This window comes from Triticum aestivum, chromosome 6B, assembly GCF_018294505.1.
Source record: "Triticum aestivum cultivar Chinese Spring chromosome 6B, IWGSC CS RefSeq v2.1, whole genome shotgun sequence".
NCBI classification, from domain to species: Eukaryota; Viridiplantae; Streptophyta; class Magnoliopsida; order Poales; family Poaceae; genus Triticum; species Triticum aestivum.
The window spans coordinates 714,964,035-714,985,707 of NC_057810.1; the positions used below are offsets into that span (position 1 = coordinate 714,964,035).

The 21,673-nt window shown below is 45.6% G+C and overlaps 1 protein-coding gene across 1 annotated transcript; it reads right to left on the reverse strand.

The window, feature by feature from the left end:
* Positions 1–6,574: 6,574 nt before the first annotated feature.
* Positions 6,575–8,441, reverse strand: LOC123135116 (receptor kinase-like protein Xa21). The gene is made up of 2 exons (XM_044554221.1): positions 8,298–8,441; positions 6,575–7,953 (listed from the first exon to the last, which is right to left on the reverse strand). The coding sequence occupies exon 2, from the start codon at positions 7,946–7,948 to the stop codon at positions 6,854–6,856; it is 1,095 nt and encodes a 364-aa protein (XP_044410156.1). The 5' UTR covers positions 7,949–7,953; positions 8,298–8,441; the 3' UTR covers positions 6,575–6,853.
* Between the last annotated feature and the right edge of the window lie 13,232 nt (positions 8,442–21,673).

Sequence of the window (21,673 nt, forward strand, 5' to 3'; positions counted from 1 at the left end):
AACATAGCAACATACTAAACGATCAAGTGCTAAGCTAACGGAATGGGTCAAGTCAATCACATCATTCTCTAATGATGTGATCCCGTTAATCAAATGACAACTCATGTCTATGGCTAGGAAACTTAACCATCTTTGATTCAACGAGCGAGCTAGTCAAGTAGAGGCATACTAGTGACACTCTGTTTGTCTATGTATTCACACATGTACTAAGTTTTCGGTTAATACAATTCTAGCATGAATAATAAACATTTATCATGATATAAGGAAATATAAATAACAACTTTATTATTGCCTCTAGGGTATATTTCCTTCAGAGACGCCAGGGTATCGTGCTACGCCACTTCATAGCCATGAGCACACACGGTTCTCTACGTCGCCGAAATGTAGGATGGTCACTCCGGCCACGTCCTCGGGCATTAGTGATCAACGTCACGCCGGGGTACAGTGGCGCTGGCCAGCCGTCCGACGGGACACAAAGGAAGCAGCTCTTGTCGATCCCTTGGCCAACATGGCCGCCGCTCGCAGGCTGTTCGACGAAATGCCACTGCCGACGCTGACGATCGACGACCCTGACTACACGACGTTCATGGAGAACTTCATCTTCAAGGGCCATGGTGAGGCTTTCCACGTCGACGGCCAAGGCCAAGCTTTCAATCCTGATGGGACCCAAAGCCAGGACGGACGCGACCACTATGATGGCACTCAATTCACCGGGCATGATGAAGATGAGGACGACCATGGAAACTCATGGCATGAAGATGATGACTTGTATTGTGAGGATGAGGAAGAAGAGGTCAACATTTCGGCGGAGCCATTGGTGTCTATCGATGAACTCACCCAAAGGGCCGAAGCACAAAAGAAGAGGCAAAGCATTCACATGGGATCATACACTCAAAAAGAGGACACTTTGATTTGCGAGAATTGGATCGAGATAAGCTAAGATCCCATGAAAGGTGCCGAGCAAAAAGGATCCATCTTTTGGACTATACTCCCTCCGTTCCGTTATGTAAGGTGTATTATTTTTGGCACGGTGACCAAGGCACGAAATTATAGACATGTTAGGACTAAATTACCCTTGGCAAATTGTTGATTAGTGGTAAGTAAATCAATTAGTCCGGGAAATTAAGACATGCATGCAATCAACAGAGAGATACTTTCCTTCTTTTGCTACAAGAAGAGATACAGACAATCAGGAGAGAGATACTTTCCATTTTTCTGGAGGGCTAACAAGGGAATTATGAGGAATTAGAAGAAATGCACCTTACATTTTTAAATTTTATCAAAAAACAAATGCACCTTATATAAAGGAACGGAGGGAGTAGTTCACAAGAACTTTCACGAGCGAAGGAAGTCCCCCCCACACACACACAAGCACCTGCAGCATCAAGTCAATCCAAAAGAGATGGGGGTTCATTCAATAATAGTGGAACAAGTGTTGTGCTCCTCTTGAGAGCGTTGAAGCCCGTCCGTGAGTGGCCTAGGCATTGGTGACTTGGTATGAACCTCTCGTTTTTTCATCTTTGTGTCATTTCATATTGGCATGCCATTTATGTTTGATGCATCTTGTGTCCTTCCATGTCACAATTGCGGTCGCATCTTTGATTGTGTAGGCATTCCAATCTTTGGATGTCTTCAAGGCCCGGCACAAGTACAAGCCATTTACTCTGACGGATTGTTGTCCGCTTATCAAAGATTGCCTCAAGTTCAAAGACCAATATACCGCTCGTAAGAAGAAAGGAGAGAAGGCGGCCGTGGCTGATGAGGGAGACTTGCTCAAGAGGCCGAGGGGCAAGACAAGCTCAAAGGCCGACGAGAAGTGTGATGCGTCTTCCATAGCCTTTCAAGGAAATTTGGAAAACATGATGAGTCGAAAAGGAGTAAGGGAGGAGAGGAAGAGAAAATGAAAATATACCTATATCTTCAAACGAAGAAGCTTGACATGGAGGAGACTGTGAAGAGGAGGAAGGTTGACATCGAGGAGGCCGCTCAACTCAAGAAGCTTGAGATCGGGGCCACCAATGCCGAGACCAAAGCAATAGAGGTGGCACTCGTGATCATGAGCGTCGACAAAAACAACATGTCACCGGAGAGGAAGGCTTGGTTCGCGAACCGGCGGAAGGAGATGTTTGCTCGCGATGGCCTGAACTAGATGAAACCTCGGCCGTGGACTGTGGCCGTTCATTTTGAAGGCTGGCTGGTGTGCTGGCCACTGGATTTGCCGCCAGCCCTGAAAACTTGTCCATTTTGAAGACTAACTCATGCGCCGGCCGCTGGCTTTGTTGCCAGCGTCAAAAACATGTCCATTTTGAAGGTTGGCTAGTGTGCCTAGCCGGCCGCTGACTTTGTTGTCGGTGTGAATATGCTCCCCCTCATCTTTCGGTGGCCTGAGCGGCAAATATGTCTTGACTTTGGCACCTTTCAACGAGAACCAGTCTTTTCTTCTCGACTATAAACTGACGTGTAAGTACGTAATATGGACGACGGATTCCTCTCACCCAACCACCCGCGACGTCGTCGTCTCGTCTCTCTCCTGTCCGTCCGGCTTGGTGGCCTGCCTGCCGCTCTTCCGTCCGTCCGTGCGTGCTGGGATTGGTCGGCCAGGTACATACGCAATTGACTCCTCGCAACTCAAAAATTAAGATAGGAACATTTCGTGTTTTAGGGCCAGTTGGAAAATCTCTTTGATTTGCCACTTTTGCCAAAGTCCAAATTAAATATCCATTTTGCCACCGGCAAGTAGTTCTGTTCAGCACCGCTCCAGATGCTGCGGTGAAGACCTTCAAACTGACCAAATGCTGCGGGAAAAACCTTCAAACTGATCGCTTGTAGAATACTTCATGCATGGTTATCAATGTTTATTGCCACATGAAAACCTTCAAACAGAATGATACTAGATGATACCCCGAGCGTTGCTACGAGAATTTTGTAGCAATGCAGACATATCGTAGGAAATTCATACTCGCTAACAGCGTAACGAATACCAAAAGACAGATCAAAGTGATTACCCTATAGATAGGAACAACATATTAGGGATTTGGTATGCCACAGTTGCAAGTAGAAACTAACCAAATTGTACTAATGAGAGTTTTTCTTGATTACAAACAATTGCGGCCACTTTACTGATAACCATTCTAAATTTAGGCAACATAATTACTAATTTTGGGTAGAAGTCATAGCATAGTTTGTAAAAAACTACATGTGTGGTGACGATGTAGCATGTGAGGTCGTCTCGTAAGGAAATTCTATAAGAAATAATAGAGAACACTGCAACTTGTATATGTGAGCTGCATATGAAACATTCGGTTAGGTCCATAACATCATGCCTCTATAATAAGAGAGAAATGTGAACAAAAAGTAGGTCGATGAATATGAACAGAAATTAATTTTTTTCTATTTTGCTGCTGTCAAAGGATATAACATGCATTACTTTTTACCCTCATAGTGACATATGAAGTATATAATGTAACTAATATGGTAAGAAAAATAGATGTGTGAACTAATTTGACAGAATCTGTAAATACAAAATCACATGAATCAGAGACAAAGGCCCAATATACAATCTTGTATAGGCTAGTCCACACTCCACGGTCGTGACCCCCTGCTTCTTCCTCTCCATACAGAAAAGAAATACTGCTCGGCTCATTCTCTCTCTTGTACGACACTGAACAAATACATCACTTGTACAAACATGTTAATCATTCTCTCTCATTCTTCCATGTTCGTGGGTGTGCATACATGTTGATCATTCTCAATATGTCATTGGCATCCAAATTGGATGAACGGACTGTACTGCGCCAGACAGTTGCACATGCCAACACGGATCTGCACTCTCTAATCACTTGTACAAACATTCTAAACTCTTGTCTAGCGAGGACAACAAACAAGGAATTGAAGGAAAAGGTTTGCCGTGAGGGAGGGCAGTTTCCATCCACTGCTGGGGTGGAATTGATGGTGACGAATGGGCATCAGATCCAGCCTGCGGAATCAAGCTAATCCTACGCTGCTTTAATTCAGTGTCCATGTGTCCAGGCCCGCAAAGATTTTTACCAAGTAGACACTAAAAAATGTTGACAACTAATAAAGCCCAACATCAGCCTAGCAAAATGCTCAGAATCAAGCTATGTGCGATGATTGGGAGCATAGCACACGTTGTAAAGCACCTCGACAATTCATGTGCCATAAGACATGACAACGCATGCGATTGTGTGCGAAGTTTCAATGATTCTGGAGGAATCAGGTCGATTCCTTTGTACAAAGGCAGCGTAGGGATTAAAGTGAATGATGACATAGGTCATTATTATTTCCAGACGAAAAATGGCCTAAGATAGGGGGACCGATGTCTCCTATTTTGTTCAACATAGTGGCAGATATGTTGGAAATTCTTATCGGTAGGGCTAAAGAGGATGGGAAAGTAGGCGGACTCGTACCCCATCTTGCGGACGGTGGGGTGTCCATACTACAATACGCTGATGGCACTCTCATTTTCATGAAACATGATCTGTAGAAATTGAAGCTGGTGCTATGACTGTTTGAGCAATTGTCGGGATTTAAGATCAATTTTAACAAAAGTGAATTGTTTTGTTTTGGGAGAGCCAAAGATGATGCTTATAGACAATTGTTTGGTTGTGAACTGGGTTCACTACCGTTTACTTATCTGGGCATACCAATTCATCATCACAAGCTATCCAAACAGAAGTGGAAATGTATTGAAGATCGATTTGAAAAAAAAACTAAGCTGCTGGAAGGGTAAGCTTATGTCTGATGGTGGTTGGCTGGTACTAATAAACTCAGTACTCACAAGTATGACGATGTTTCTATTCTCTTTCTTTGAAGTATCTGTAGGGGTACGGAAAAGGTTAGACTTCTATTGATCATGATTATTCTGGCAACACGATGAAATAAAGACAAAATACAGGCTCACCAAGTGGGATATTATTTGTAGACCGAAGGACCAGGGTGGGCTTGGGATTGAGAATTTAAAGGTAAAGAATAGATGTCTGCTCGGTAAAAGGTTGTACAGGATTTTGGTTGAGTCCGAAGGTACATGGGTACATATTTTGCTTAATAAGTACCTAGAATCTAAGACCTTGGCCCAGGTTACTGTAAGACCCAATGATTCACCTTTCCGGAAGCGGTTAATAAGGACGAAAGCAGCCTTTTTCATAGGACTAAATTCATCACTGCGAACGGTAATTCGACTAGATTCTGGGAGGATACATGGTTATATTAGGGGAGACGCTTTTAGCCACACAATATCCGTCTCTTTATAATAGTGTACATCGTAAGGATACTTATGTTGCTACAGTATTGCAGTATGTTCCTCTAAGCATCCAGTTCAGGAGGTCCTTAGTAGGAGACCGATGGGATGCGTGGCTACATCTCATGCGGAGACTGATGGACATTCACCTCTCTGATGAGCCAGATTCGATTCACTGGAAACTATCTATGAATGGAGTTTTCTCAGTGAAATCTATATATCTAGACTTAATTGATTCTGGTCCAATTCTAAAATCATTACATATTTGGAAGATTAAAGTACCTTTAAGAATCAAAATCTTCATGTGGTTTGTTGACAAGGAGGTGATTCGGACTAAGGGTAACTTGGCAAAGCAAAGATGGGAGGGTAGTAAGCGATGTTGCTTTTGTGATCTTGATGAAACTATTAAACACCTCTTTCTCGATTGTCCTCTTGCCAAACTTTTATGGCATACGGTTCATATAGCCTATAATGTCAGCTCTCCAAATAGTATTAACATGTTATTTGGGAGGTGGCTAAATTGAGTGGAGCCAAACAGTGCAGGACATATTCGGACAGGAGTATGCGCATTACTTTGGGCTATATGGAAGTGGAGAAATGATATGATTTTTTAATAGACAAACTCTTATAATTTTTTGCAGGTTATTTACAGGGCCATTGCATGGATCCGTACGTGGTCGTTACTCACTCTTGCGGAAGCCAGGGAGCTTTTGGCTATGGGTTTACCCGGTGGGAGATAGTAGCACAGGGTATTTACAGCTGGTTTAGATGGCAATCCAATAAGAAGATAGGCGTTTAGTCATCTCGACCTATTTTCGCCAATTGTTGTCAACTTTTATTTGCTCTTCTTTTCTTTTTAGCTACATGTGAGCTTGTACTGAACCGCAAACATTTTGGTACTTTTGCTTAGTAATATGGTCGCATGCATCAGTCTGATGTAGAGGTCGGGGGTGACTCTTCTTTTCAAAAACAAAGTCAGTGCGCCTTTGGCTCGCTTCAGTGCTTGTAGTCGTTCCTAGGTAGTCTACGAATATGGATGTAAATTTTTATTATTTCTTGTGTTCCTTGTACTATCATGATTGAAGATGAATAGATCTGAAATTTCCGGCAAAATAATAATAATTTTCCATAAGTTTAGTATCGGAAAATGTTAGCATGAAAAGATCAAGACGAGCCTAGCTTAGTAGCTTGTAAACAATACAATGGAGTGGTTGGCAATCGGCCAGCATTGTTTATGTGAAACTCCCATTTTAATCTGTTTTGTTGATTGAGCACTGAGAGCCACCATCTCAGTGGATCGTTTATTGCCAAAGTGAAGGTTTGGAAGGTCCCAACCCTGTGAATTACAATAATCAGGTAGTACAATGATAGGTTTGCTCTTGACGTCTTCTTCGTGAGCATAAAATAGGCCAAAGAATATGAGTGACATGCAACTAAGTATTGTAATGAGTAGTCCAATAATCAGGTAGTACATACTGTGTTTCTTCTCTCCGAGAGATAGCGGGACATGGGAGCAGATCCAGTGTTCCTCCAAAAAAAAAGTCCATGTTGCCTTCAAGTGAGACGAAACTGTTATTTTTGACAATATACTCCGTGTCATGGCACACCACCTCGCAGATTATTATCAGACATATCTAGATGGGTGAGCTGCTTTAAGCCGCCAAGCTCTATTGGGAGGAAGCCCCAAAAATTATTTCGCTGAAGGATTAGGTATTCTAACTGTACAAGATTACCAAAAGAACCTGGAACTTGACCAATGAAATTGTTGGAAGAAACGTTTAACAGTCTTAGCCCTGAAATATTGCCTAGTGAAGCAGGGAGATGACCTTCAAAATTGTTATTGTCCAAACAGAGATGTTCAAGATCTGGGAAGGTGTCACCAAAGTTCGATGGCAGTGTTTTTCCAAGCATATTGGAATATAAGTATAAATATTGGAGAGAAGACTGATTGTATTTGTACAGAGTTTCTGGTATTCCACCTGATAGCATATTTCCAGCAAGGCCTAAATAAACAAGAGATGGGAAACTTCCCATCTCATCAGGAATGATTCCCATGAACCTATTATCAGTAAGCACGACGTCTTCAAGCTGACTATTGTTTCTTAGGCTTGGTGGGATTGTTCCGGTGATATTATTTGAGGAAAGCCATACTTTCCTTAGATTGGATAGGCGGCCTATACCTAGGGGAATTTCACCCATTAGTAAGTTGGCAGATAGGTCTAGGCTCCTTAGCTTGGAGCAGTTTGTGAGAGTATCTGGAATGGTCCCTCGCAGTGAGTTCTTTCCCAAGTCAAGGTATTCCAGTCTGTGGAGACGGTTGAGAGGAGGTAACTCACCGGTGAAGCCATTTTTGGACAGGTCCAGTGTCCTAAGGAACGTTAGGTTGCCAAGGGAGGAGGATATCCGGCCGAACAACCCTCGTTGTCTGAGGTACAGCTTTGTGACTCGCCCCGAGCTGCAGTGAACGCCCTCCCAACTGCAAAGAGGGACGCTGGTGTGCCAAGATGTCAAGGCTTGTCTTGAGTCGTTGGTGATGGCCCGCTTGAAATCTAGCAGCGAGATCATGTCCGTGCTGTTATCATGGACTGTTGTCATTGATGAGCAGAGGATGCTCCCGATTCCACAAGAAATGAGCAGCAACGGCAGTAGCATAAGCATGGTGGCGAGCCTTGCCGCTTGACTAATGGCCATGTCACCTGCAAATTAAAGTTTGAATGAAGAATAAAACATTGTGCGTACTATGTTTACTGCAAGTTTGGTCATTGCATGCATCAATTGATACACAAGCCTGCACCTTGCATATCTTGTTTTCAAAGAGATAAAAAAACTTATGAGTAGGTCATGAACAATACTACTAGGTTTTGTGAGCTTGCTCTCATGAACAACACTAATAGGTTTCATGATCCGATGGGGAAAAATATTAGAAGTAGAACCCACGTGAAAAATATTAGTTTTGCCTTTTGCGAGATTTTTGTTTTTGACAGTAAATAAGATGTAAGAAGCAGTACTGACTGAGTGAGTAATCAGGAGGAGGAGGCACCTTTGCCCAAGAGAGAGTGGCTAGGGCACCTTTGCTTGGCCGAATGGCATGGAACGGCAGCCTCTCTTGCATGGTTTTGCCGCCCGCCGGCCGGGCTCTGAGGTGTGTCAGCCGTGAAGCATGTGAATTGAGTTGGAGGTTGGAACGCTGGATGCTGGACGCTCAACTTGCTTTGCTTGCAGGTGTTTTAAAGAAAGAAACCACGCTCACAGTTACGTACACACCTGCAAGAATATTATCACGCACGACACGAGTACACGGCTGGTGCACCGGCCGACGGTCGCGCGCGACGCGTTCGATGAAGGAGCTATCCTGTGGCCCAGCGCGCTCGTCCCTCTTAGGCCCACCTTATCCCCTTCTGGTTGTCTTCCTCCTCAGCCCGTCTCCTTTCTTTTTTGCATCTCCATGGCTTGGTCCCAGCCATGGAAGCGGGCACCCTCTAGCTTGATCTCTCCCCCTCCTCTATCTCTACCTCGCCACCAGAACCACGGTTTTGCACGCCCTCACCACCGCTGCTGCACGGCCAATCCCTGCTACTACTCCAAGCTTTATTTGTCGGGCTTCTGCAGCCGGCGACGGCGCTCGAATTTTTTGCTTCAACCGAACGGCGGCTGTGAAACGGGACTAGGGCAGTGCTATAACCGGCAACGTCGGAAGCTACAACCGGCTTTGGTGAAAGCTACAACCGAAGAGTAGAAAATTGGATCCAGAGACAAAAAAGCTACAACCACCTATACGAGTGTTACAACCATTGACAAAAAAGCTTCAAGCCTATATAGAAAAGCTTCAACCATCAACAAGGGAAGCTTCAACCAGCCACTATCAACTGAAAAAGCTGCAACCGTTAAGAAAAAAGCTTCAACCTTAGGTGAAAAAAGATTCAACCGAAAGACATACAAAGTTTCAACCGGGGCGCTGCAAGATGAGAAAAGTTGCAAGCGTTTAAAAATAAGCTTCAATCGTAGTTGAAAAAATCTTCAATCGACAAGATGAAAAGTTTCAATCTGCGAAAAAAGCTTCAACCGGCATGGAAAAAGCTTCAACCGGTGTGATAAAAAGCTTCAACCGGCATGCCAATGGTGAGAGCGGCGGCGTTGAGAGCTGCGGTCGGGGGCACGACATTGCAACGACGGGGTGTGGTAAGACTAGCAGTTGCTAGGTGCCGCAACGACAGCGGGCGTCGGCGTGCTTCAAGGGGGCGTCGTTTTTTGCTACAAGGGGAGTGACAGCTTCCTGCTAGACCGGCGGCGACGAGGAAGGCGACCGACGGCGAGCACATCCAGCAGAGTGGGGCGGCGGAGGGAGGAGGTCCAGGTGAGGGGGTGGTGGCCGGCGGACGGGAGGACATCTAGACGACAGGGGCTGCGCGCGGGGAGGAAGAAGGAGATGGGGGAAGTCAACACGAGCAGATCGAACGGCAGGGACTCGTTGCATCGGGCGGCTGGGGGTCGACCGCCGAACGGTTCGGCCGGTGCGCCGGCGCCTAGCACTGCCCTTATCAAAAGTCAAAAGGAGAATAGACCTCGCTCGCCACTTGGCTCAATCCTTTGGCCCTTGCTGCTTGTTAGAGTGTATAGGCATATATTTGCATATGATAGACTATGATTTGTAATCATCTTAGAGACTTATTATCCTCCAAGCCTTACTCTGTATAAACCGTCCGAAGGCTCAATACAACATCCATCATATTCTATCAATCTCTCGCTATTCCCTTCTAACATGGTATCAGCCTAACCGGTCCAAACCCTAGCCGCCTCCCAATGCTTCCGCCCTGCGCACCACCCTCGGGGCGGTCGGCCTCCATGACTGCCGTCGGAGGCCGCGCCGCCCATACCTAGGGTTCGCCCGCCGGTCGTGTTGACCGGTGTCCTAGAGAGTCTTTTTTCCCGATCCTTTGATCCGGTTATTTCTATCTCTCATCGGTCGCTTTGATCGGCGTTTCTTTTTTGGTTTTCTAATCTAAGATCTTTCTTTGTTTATTCATAATTCATTCAAATTATGGCACCTCATATGGCATATACTGTGTGTCTCGCATGTCATATAAGCATATACTGTGTGCATAGTATCGCCGCCTGGAGCACATATTGCTTAATAGAGACAGCGATCGGCTTGCAATATTAACTCTACGCCCACTTGCAGCGGGCAAGAATATTATGTTAGAACCCCACTTGCAGCCGGCCACTAGAGAACCTTTTTACATGTCTAGCAGATTTTCTGGTATTTTGATTCCAACCAGATAAGGTCGAAAGATCAAGTGGAAGTTTCTAAATGCTTTTCTGGAGTAGATCAAACACTGTTGTCCCAACTCTCAAGAAAAAGAATAAAAGTGTTATTGTCCAGGCCATCCCCATCGGACGTCGTCAGATGGGCTTAATTTTGTCACCATTTGCAACATGTTTACTACTTCCTCCGTCCGAAAATATTTGTCATCAAAATGGATAAAAAGGATGTATCTATAACTAAAATATGTCTAGATACATCCCCTTTTATTCATTTTGATGACAAGTATTTCCGGACGGAGGGAGTACTATACAATGCAGTGACGCATCTTGCTGACAGTACGTATATCATATACAAGTACCACACTAGAGACAACAAGGTCGCTTGACTAATAAGCTGTAGCTGTCATATATAATCGGCATTTGGCAAGCTAATCAGCATTGTAAAACAACGCCTAGCTGTTAGACAAAGGAGTCCAGCTTTCTCAAAAAACCGTAATATCAAGATGATAGTAATTACATTCAGCCTCTGCAATGACACAATATTAAAAATTAGTTGAGATTTTTTTTTGAAACACGGTCCCTTAGGGCCCGATTCATTAAATAAGCTCGATGAGAATTGCCCAGTTAATAAACAGAAAACTGGGCGAAAACCGTCACAACTGGCCCGCAGAAACAAGGCACACAGGACGACCTGGCAACCCACACAAGAACGCACACACGCTGCCGAGGAGAAAAGTGTCGTCGAGGCTGCAGCCCGGCGTCATCGTCATCACGCCTCCGCGAGGGCGACTCCGACTCCACCATCAACGACCACCGAAGAAGCCCTCACCGCAAACAAGCGTCGAGGCTTGCGCCGGCCGATGCCAAACAGTCAGCCACACGCGCCGGCGACCAGGCAGCTCCGACTCTGTCGACGAGCATTACAGGAGAAAAGCGTTGGGCTTGCGCCGAGCCAGCGCCAGAGCGGCGACTCCTCGAACACGCCAGAAGAGACCAACTATCAAGAACCATCAGCAAACCTGACTCCGCCCGAAGCCGCCATCGTTGCCACAAAACAGGAAGCCGCGCGACATCCGCATTGCCGGACGGACACCAGCCGACCACAATGCCACGAGCATCCAGCCCATGAAGCGCGCAAACAGGATCTGAAGCTCTTCAAGGCGACGCCCCAAAGAGGGAAGCGACGATGTTGACGCCGTCGCCCGACCAAACCAGGTCTTAGGCTTTCACTCGAAGAGCAAGATCCAAAGCTATAAGAGGGTGTGGCACTCCACAACGACACCTCCGAGGAGGTTAAACGATGCCCACAGACGCTGACGCCGCTGGCCGGCAAGAGCGGGCAAGCTTTCGCCAGGAGCATACCCAACACCACCAGCACCCTCACGCATTGCACCTTCGCTGACCCGCCCACCTCTCGTGGAGCCACCGCGCCAGCAGCATCGAAGAGCCACCACACCTCACCTCCCCGCCGGACGAGAAGACACCGACGGGCCAGATCCGGCCGATCTGGCAGCCCACCACCTCTGCGCAACAGGAGCCACAAGAGGCCAGCCCGCCACCGGCCCGACCAAGGACCACGCCCCACAAGGGGGGGGGGGGGGGTGCCCGCCCCGACGCGTCAGAAAGGAGCAGCCGGGACGGAGGCCAGGCGCCCGCTGACGGAGCTATCGCGGCTGCCACCCGCGAAGGCCGTTGCCAAGAGGCACAGGGGCCCGCCGGTGTCGCAGCAGAAGTCCCCGACGGATCCATCGCGCGACGCGGAAAAAGGGGATTGAGCCTTCCCATCCCGAGATCTCACCGCCTGGCGAGAGGAAAACGCACCCGCCGCCGCTGTCCGCCGCCTGGGCTTAGCCCGGCGGCCTCCTTCGGCGACGGCGAGGGGAGGAAGGAGGGGGGCGGGAGGGCGGCCCGACGGCGTGACCGAGTCTCCGCCCGTGCCGCCTCAGCCGAGACGACGCGGGGGCGTGTGTAATTTTTGCGGCACAGACTGCTATGCGTCATTGAGATATTGAGAAGATAAAACAGAAAGGGTAAAAACAAAAAAGAGTCACGCAACTAAGGACACACAACTAAACAACTACACCACCACCAATGTCCTAGACAATAGATGAACCACATGCAAGGTTCTCTGAAAGCAACGCCTCCAGAAAAGGAACACGCCCAAGCACCGCTATAGCCCGTTCCGTGTGTTGAATGCCGGATCTTGGGGTTTTACCCTGAAGAGCACGTCTGAGAAATCTATGACTTCCAACAAAGGCGCGGGGCGTAAACTCCATCATTGACGGGTGCTACCAATGAATGTCAACGAAGGAGTCCAGATAATTGAATGAATCTCTTGCGTCTTGCATCCATAGATACGGGCTACGTCAGGTCTTAGTGTTCGTTACAGGCCCTAGATAAGATCAACTAACGAAAAGGAAAATAGTAGAGACGTCCCATGATCAAGAAGCCTCTCTCTAACGGGACGAAACACCAACGCCTGCTGATGTCCACCCACTCAGTGTTCAAGGATATGATCCGAGCCGGAGTATAGCGTGCAAGGTGGACGGAAATTAAGAAGATATTTTTTTCTTTCAAAATGGTGGAAAATTTCCACAATTATAGATCAGATAATGACGAAAGAGCAAGTGGAAGTTTCTTTGCGACTGCTACTATACTCGAGGACGTCCATCTCCTCGGAGTGACCCCTCTCATTTATCCCCTTTTGCGCGTTTTGTCGGTGTTTTTATTTTATCTCTTCTCCCATATCCCATGTGATTCCGGTTCGTTTGAAGCCATCTTTTTGTAGGGATTGTTTGAACTCATCTTGTAATAGGGTGCAATGCAAACCTTACATAGGCAAAAAAATAAATATAAATTTGAGGGGTAAAAAATAAATCGGGCAGGTGGCCGACGTGATGCCTGCCTGGCCCATCTGGCCATCTAAAATGCTGGCAATTGCGGCAATTGCTAACATGATTCAGACAGACTTTTAAGCATCGATACGAGTGAGAAAATCTCATTGTAGTCAACATCTTGAACTTGTCGAAAACATTTTTGCGACAATTTGAGCTTCGTAGATAGTAACACTACTATCAGTGTCCGTCTTCCCCTTGAAGATCTATTTATTCTCGATGGCTTGCCGATCATCGGGCAAGTCAACCAAAGTTCACACTTCGTTCTCATACATGGATTCAATCTTAGATTTCATGGCCTCAAGCCATTTCGCGGAATCTGGGCTCATCATTGCTTCCTCATAGTTCGTAGGTTCGCCATGGTCAAGTAGTATGACCTCCAGAACAGGATTACCATACCACTATGGTGCGGATCTTATTCTGGTTGACCTACGAGGTTCGGTAGTAACTTGATCTGAAGTGTCATGATAATTATCATCAGCTTCCTCACTAATTGGTGTAGGGATCCGCAGAAACTTATTTCTGTGATGAACTACTTTCCAATAAGGGAGTAGGTACAGTTACCTCATCAAGTTCTACTTTCCTCCCACTCACTTCTTTCGAGAGAAACTCCTTCTCTAGAAAGGATCCATTCTTAGCAACGAATGTCTTGCCTTCGGATCTGTGATAGAAGGTGTACCCAGCAGTCTCCTTTGGGTATCCTATGAAGACACATTTCTCCGACTTGGGTTTGAGCTTATCAGGTTGAAACTTTTTCACATAAGCATCGCAGCCCCAAACTTTAAGAAACGACAACTTTGGTTTTTTGCCAAACCACAGTTCATAAGGTGCCGTCTCAACGGATTTAGACGGTGCCCTATTTAAAGTGAATGCAGGTGTCTCTAATGCATAACCCCAAAACAATAGTGGTAAATCGGTAAGATACATCATAGATCGCACCATATCCAATAAAGTGCGGTTACGACGTTTAGACAGACCATTACGCTGTGGTGTTCCATGTGGCGTGAGCTGTGAAACTATTCCACATTGTTTTTAAATGAAGGCCAAACTCGTAACTCAAATATTCTCCTCTACGATCAGATTGTAGAAATTTTATTTTCTTGTTATGATGATTCTCCACTTTACTCTGAAATTCTTTGAACTTTTCAACTGTTTCAGATTTGTGTTTCATTAAGTAGATATACCCATATCTTCTCAAATCATCAGTGAAGGTCAAAAAATAACGATACCTGCCACGAGCATTAACACTCATTGGACTGCATACATCAGTATGTATTATTTCCAACAAGTCAGTAGCTCATTCCATTGTTCCGAAGAACGGAGTTTTAGTCATCTTGCCCAAAAGGCACGGTTCGCAAGCATCAAATGACTCATAACTAAGTGATTCCAAAAGTCCATCTTTATGGAGTTTCTTCATGCGGTTTACACCGATATGACCCAAACGGCAGTGCCACAAATAAGTTGCACTATCGTTATCAACTTTACATCTTTTGATATCAATATTATGAATATGTGTATCACTAGGATCGAGATCCAACAAACTATTTTCATTGGGTGTATGACCATCGAAGGTTTTATTCATGTAAACAGAACAACAATTATTCTATGACTTTAAATGAATAACCGTATTGCAATAAACATGATCAAATCATATTCATGCTCAACGCAAACGCCAAATAATATTTATTTAGGTTTAACACTAATCCCGAAAGTATAGGGGGTATGCGATGATGATCATATCAATCTTGGAACCACTTCCAACATACATCGCCACTTCACCCTCAACTAGTTTCTCTTTATTCTCTAACTCCTGTTTCGAGTTACTAATCTTATCAACCGAACAAGTATCAAATACCCAAGGGCTATTATAAACACTAGTAAGGTACACATCAATAATCTGTATATCAAATATACCCTTGTTCACTTTGCCATCCTTCTTATCTACCAAATATTCAGGGCATTTCTGCTTACAGTGACCATTTCCTTTGTAGTAGAAGCACTCAGTTTCAGGCTTTGGTCCAGCTTTGGGCTTCTTCGCGGGAGTGACAACTTGTTTGCCATTCTACTTGAAGTTCCCTTTCTTTCCCTTTGCCCTTTTCTTGAAACTAGTGGTCTTGTCAATCATCAACACTTGATGCTCTTTTTTGATCTCTACCTTCGTCGATTTCAGCATCACGAAGAGCTTGGGAATCGTTTTCATTATCCCTTGCATACTATAGTTCATCACGAAGTTCTAGTAACTTGGTGATGGTAACTAGAGAACTCTGTCAATCACTATCTTATCTGGAAGATTAACTCCCACTTGATTCAAGCGATTGTAGTACCCAGACAATATGAGCATATGCTCACCGCTTGAGCTATTCTCCTCCATCTTTTAGGCAAAGTACTTGTCAGAGGTCTCATATCTCTTGACACGGGAATGAGTCTGAAATGCCAATTTCATCTCTTGGAACATCTCATATGCTCCGTGACGTTTCAAAAACATTTTTGAAGTTCCGGTTCTAAGCCGTAAAGCTTGATGCACAAAACTATCAAGTAGTCATTATATTGAGCTAGCCAAACGTTCATAACGTCTATATCTGCTCCTGCAATAGGTCTGTCACCTAGCGGTGCATCAAGGACATAATTCTTCTGTGCAGCAATGAGGATACACCTCAGATCACGGACCCAGTCCGCATCATTGCTACCATCATTTTTCAACTTAGTTTTCTCTCGGAACATATATAAAAAACATAGGAAAGCAATAACGCGAGCTATTGATCTACAACATAATTTGCAAAATACTATCAAGACTAAGTTTATGATAAATTAAAGTTCAATTAATCATATTACTTAAGAACTCCCACTTAGATAGACATCCCTCTAATCATCTAAGTGATCACGTAATCCAAATCAACCAAACCATGTCTGGTCATCACGTGAGATGGAGTAGTTTTCAATGATGAACATCACTATGTTGATCATATCTACTATATGATACACGCTCGACCTTTCGGTCTTAGTATTCCGAGGCCATATCTGCATATGCTAGGATCGTCAAGTTTAACCCGAGTATTCTGCGTGTGCAAAGCTGGCTTGCACCCGTTGTATGTGAACTTAGAGCTTATCACACCCGACACGTGGTGTCTCGGCACGATGAACTTTCGCAACGGTGCATACTCAGGGAGAACACTTATACCTTGAAATTTAGTGAGAGATCATCTTATAATGCTACCGTCGATCTAAGAAAAATAAGATGCATAAAAGATAAACATCACATGCAATCATTAGAAGTGATATGATATGGCCATCATCATCTTGTGCCTTTGATCTCCATCTCCAAAGCACCGTCATGATCACCATCATCACCAGCGCGACACCTTGATCTCCATCGTAGCATCGTTGTCGTCTCGCCAACTATTGCTTCTACGACTATCGCTACCGCTTAGTGATAAAGTAAAGCAATTACATGGCGATTGCATTTCATACAATAAAGCGATAACCATATGGCTCCTGCCAGTTGCCGATAACTCCGTTACAAAACATGATCATCTCATACAATAAAATATAGCATCATGTCTTTGACCATATCACATCACAACATGCCCTGCAAAAACAAGTTAGATGTCCTCTACTTTGTTGTTGCAAGTTTTACGTGGCTGCTATGCGCTAAGAAAGAACCGTTCTTACCTACGCATCAAAACCACAACGATATTTCGTGAAGTATGTGTTGTTTTAACCTTGACAAGGACCGGGCGTAGCCACACTCGATTCAACTAAAGTTCGAGAAACTGACACCCGCGAGCCACCTGTGTGCGAAGCACGTTGGTAGAACCATTCTCGCGTAAGCATACGCGTAATGTCGTTCTGGGCCGCTTCATCCAGCAATACCGCCAAATTAAATTATGACATGCTGGTAAGCAGCGTGACTAGTATCGCCCACAACTCACTTGTGTTCTACTCATGCATACAAAATCTATGCATAAACCTGGCTCGGATGCCACTGTTGGGGAATGTGGTAATTTCAAAAATTTCCTACGCACACGCAAGATCATGGTGATGCATAGCAACGAGAGGGGAGAGTGTTGTCCACGTACCCTCGTAGACCGTAAGCGGAAGCGTTATGACAACGTGGTTGATGTAGTCGTACGTCTTCACGATCCGACCGATCTTAGTACTGAAAGCACGACACCTCCACGATCTGCACACGTTCGGCTCGGTGACGTCCCACGAACTCACGATCTAGCAGAGTGTCTAGGGAGAGTTTCGTCAGCACGACGGCGTGATGATGATGATGATGAAGCTATTGACGCAGAGCTTTGCCTAAGCACCGCAACGATATGACCGAGGTGGATTATGGTGGAGGGGGGCACCGCACATGGCTAAGAGATCAATGATCAACTTGTGTGTCTATGGGGTGCCCCCCTCCCCCGTATATAAAGGAGTGGAGGAGGGGGAGGGCCAGCCCTCTACTATGGTGCGCCCTGGGGAGTCCTACTCCCACCGGGAGTAGGATTCCCCCCTTCCAAGTAGTAGGAGTAGGAGAGAAGGAAGGAGGGGGCACCGCCCCTCCCCCTAGTCCAATTTGGACTAGGCCTTGGGGGGCCGCGCGGCCTGCCCTAGGAAGCCCCTCTCTCTTTCCCTTAAACCCCAATGAGGCCCATATACTCCCCGGCGAATTCCCGTGACTCTCCGGTACTCCGATAAATACCCGAACCACTCAGAACATTTCCTATGTCTGAATATAGCCTTCCAATATATCGATCTTCACGTATCGAACATTTCGAGACTCCTCGTCATGTCCCTGATCTCATCCGAGACTCCGAACAACCTTCTGTACACCAAAAGACATAAACTCATAATACCGATCGTCAATGAACTTTAAGCGTGAGGACCCTACAGGTTCGAGAACTATGTAGACATGACCGAGACATGTCTCCGGTCAATAACCAATAGCGGAACATGGATGCTCATATTGGCCCCCACATATTCTACGAAGATCTTTATTGGTCAAACCGCATAACAACATACGTTGTTCCCTTTGTCATCGGTATGTTACTTGCCCGAGATTCGACTGTCGGTATCTCAATACCTAGTTCAATGTCCTTACCGGCAAGTCTGTTTACTCGTTCCGTAATGCATCATCTCATAACTAACTCATTATTCACATTGCTTGCAAGGCTTATAGTGATGTGCATTACCGAGGGGGCCCAGAGATACCTCTCCGACAATCGGAGTGACAAATCCTAATCTTGATCTATGCCAACTCAATAAACACCATCAGAGACACCTGTAGAGCACCTTTATAATCACCCAGTTACGTTGTGATGTTTGGTAGCACACAAAGTGTTCCTCCGGTATTCGGGAGTTGCATAATCTCATAGTCATAGGAACATGTATAAGTCATGAAGAAAACAATAGCAACATACTAAACGATCAAGTGCTAAGCTAATGGAATGGGTCAAGTCAATCACATCATTCTCTAATGATGTGATCCCGTTAATCAAATGACAACTCATGTCTATGGCTAGGAAACTTAACCATCTTTGATTCAACGAGCGTGCTAGTCAAGTAGAGGCATACTAGTGACACTCTGTTTGTCTATGTATTCACACATGTACTAAGTTTTCGGTTAATACAATTCTAGCATGAATAATAAACATTTATCATGATATAAGGAAATATAAATAACAACTTTATTATTGCCTCTAGGGTATATTTCCTTCAGAGACGCCAGGGTATCGTGCTGCGCCACTTCATAGCCATGAGCACACATGGTTCTCTACGTCGCCGAAATCTAGGATGGTCACTCCGGCCACGTCCTCAGGCATTATCGATCAACGTCACGCAGGGGTACAGTGGCGCTGGCCAGCTGTCCGACGGGACACAAAGGAAGCAGCTCTGGTCGATCCCTTGGCCAACATCGCCGCCGGTCGCAGGCTGTTCGACGAAATGCCACTACCGACGCTGACGACCCTGACTACACGACGTTCATGGAGAACTTCATCTTCGAGGGCCATGGTGAGGCTTTCAACGTCGACGGCCAAGGCCAAGCTTTCGATCCTGATGCGACCCAAAGCCAGGACGGACGCGACCACTATGATGGCACTCAATTCACCGGGCATGATGAAGATGAGGACGACCATGGAAACTCATGGCATGAACATGATGACTTGTATTGTGAGGATGAGGAAGAAGAGGTCAACATTTTGGCGGAGCCATTGGTGTCTATCAATGAGCTCACCCAAAGGGCCGAAGCACAAGAGAAGAGGCAAAGCATTCACATGGGATCGTACACTCAAAAAGAGGACACATTGATTTGCGAGAATTGGATGGAGATAAGCTAAGATCCCATGAAAGGTGCCGAGCAAAAAGGATCCATCTTTTGGACTATAGTTCACAAGAACTTTCACGAGCGAAGGAAGTCCCCCCCACACACACACACAAGCACCTGCGGCATCAAGTCAATCCAAAAGAGATGGGGTTGATTCAATAACAGTGGAACAAGTGTTGTGCTCCTCTTGAGAGCGTTGAAGCCCGTCCGTGAGTGGCCTAGGCATTGGTGACTTGGTATGAACCTCTCGTTTTTTCATCTTTGTGTCATTTCATGTTGGCATGCCATTTATGTTTGATGCATCTTGTGTCCTTCCATGTTACAATTGCGGTCGCATCTTTGATTGTGTAGGCATTCCAATCTTTGGATGTCTTCAAGGCCCGGCACAAGTACAAGCCATTTACTCTCACGGATTGTTGTCCGCTTATCAAAGATTGCCTCAAGTTCAAAGACCAATATACCCCTCGTAAGAAGAAAGGAGAGAAGGCGGTCGTGGATGATGAGGGAGACTTGCTCAAGAGGCCGAGGGGCAAGACAAGCTCAAAGGCGACGAGCAGTGTGATGCGTCTTCCATAGCCTTGCAAGGAAATTTGGAAAACATGATGAGTTGAAAAGAAGTAAGGGAGGAGAGGAGGAGCAAATGAAAATATACCTATATCTTCAAACGAAGAAGCTTGACATGGAGGAGACTGTGAAGAGGAGGAAGGTTGACATCGAGGAGGCCGCTCAACTCAAGAAGCTTGAGATCGGGGCCACCAATGCCGAGACCAAAGCAATAGAGGTGGCACTCGTGATCATGAGCATCGAGAAAAACAACATGTCACCGGAGAGGAAGGCTTGGTTCGCGAACCGGCAGAAGGAGATGTTTTCTCACGATGGCCTGAACTAGATGAAACCTCGGCCGTGGACTGTGTCCGTTCATTTTGAAGGCTGGCTGGTGTGCTGGCCACTGGATATGCCGCCAGCCCTGAAAACTTGTCCATTTTGAAGACTAACTCATGCGCCGGCCGCTGGCTTTGTTGCCAGCGTAAAAAACATGTCCATTTTGAAGGTTGGCTAGTGTGCCGGCCGCTGACTTTGTTGTCGGTGTGAATATGTTCCCCCTCATCTTTCGGTGGCCTGAGCGGCAAATATGTCTTGACTTTGGCACCTTTCAACGAGAACCAGTCTTTTCTTCTCGACTATAAACTGACGAAAAAAGTTCATATAACCCCCACAACTATCAATTTTGGGCCACATTACCCCCCCCCCCCCACGTCTAAAACCGGGATCTTAATCCCCTGAACTTTCACAAACAAGTCAAAACACCCCCTGCGGCCCATTTTAGTGGTTTCAGAGGGAAGTTTTGCCAACGTGGCGCCTGACGCGCGGTACCAGGATGCCAGGTAGGATCTGGGAGGGCTGGGTGCATTCTAAATCCCCCCTGCGCCCCCAATGCAGTTGGACAACATTTCCCTTGAATGTACAATGTTCTGACAGCAATGTACAGTTTGGTAATGACAAAACTATGCAACAAAGATGCATTGCACATGAACATAAATAGTACTTCTCACTATATAGTCTGACATAACAGCAGTTCAAAAAATAGCTTAGCTCTGAAGTCTTAACTATCCAGACATGATTTTATTCTGATGCTTTACATCAACAAAAGCACATACTTAATAGCTGATGTTACACATCAATGCCAATCATTTGTTTCACTTTCTAACAGTTCCAGTTATAAGCCAATAGAGCCTGTCATTATGTGGCACTTGAGAAGATGCTCCTGATTGTGAAGATGCTCCTGGCTGAGAAGATGTTCTTGGTTGACAAGATGTTCTTGGCTGGAAAGATGTTGCTGGATGTGAAGATGCTCCTGGCTGAGATGTTGCTGGATGTGAAGATGCTCTTGGCTGAGATGTTCTTGGCTGAGAAGGTGCTCTTGGCTGAGAAGATGTTCCTGGTGTT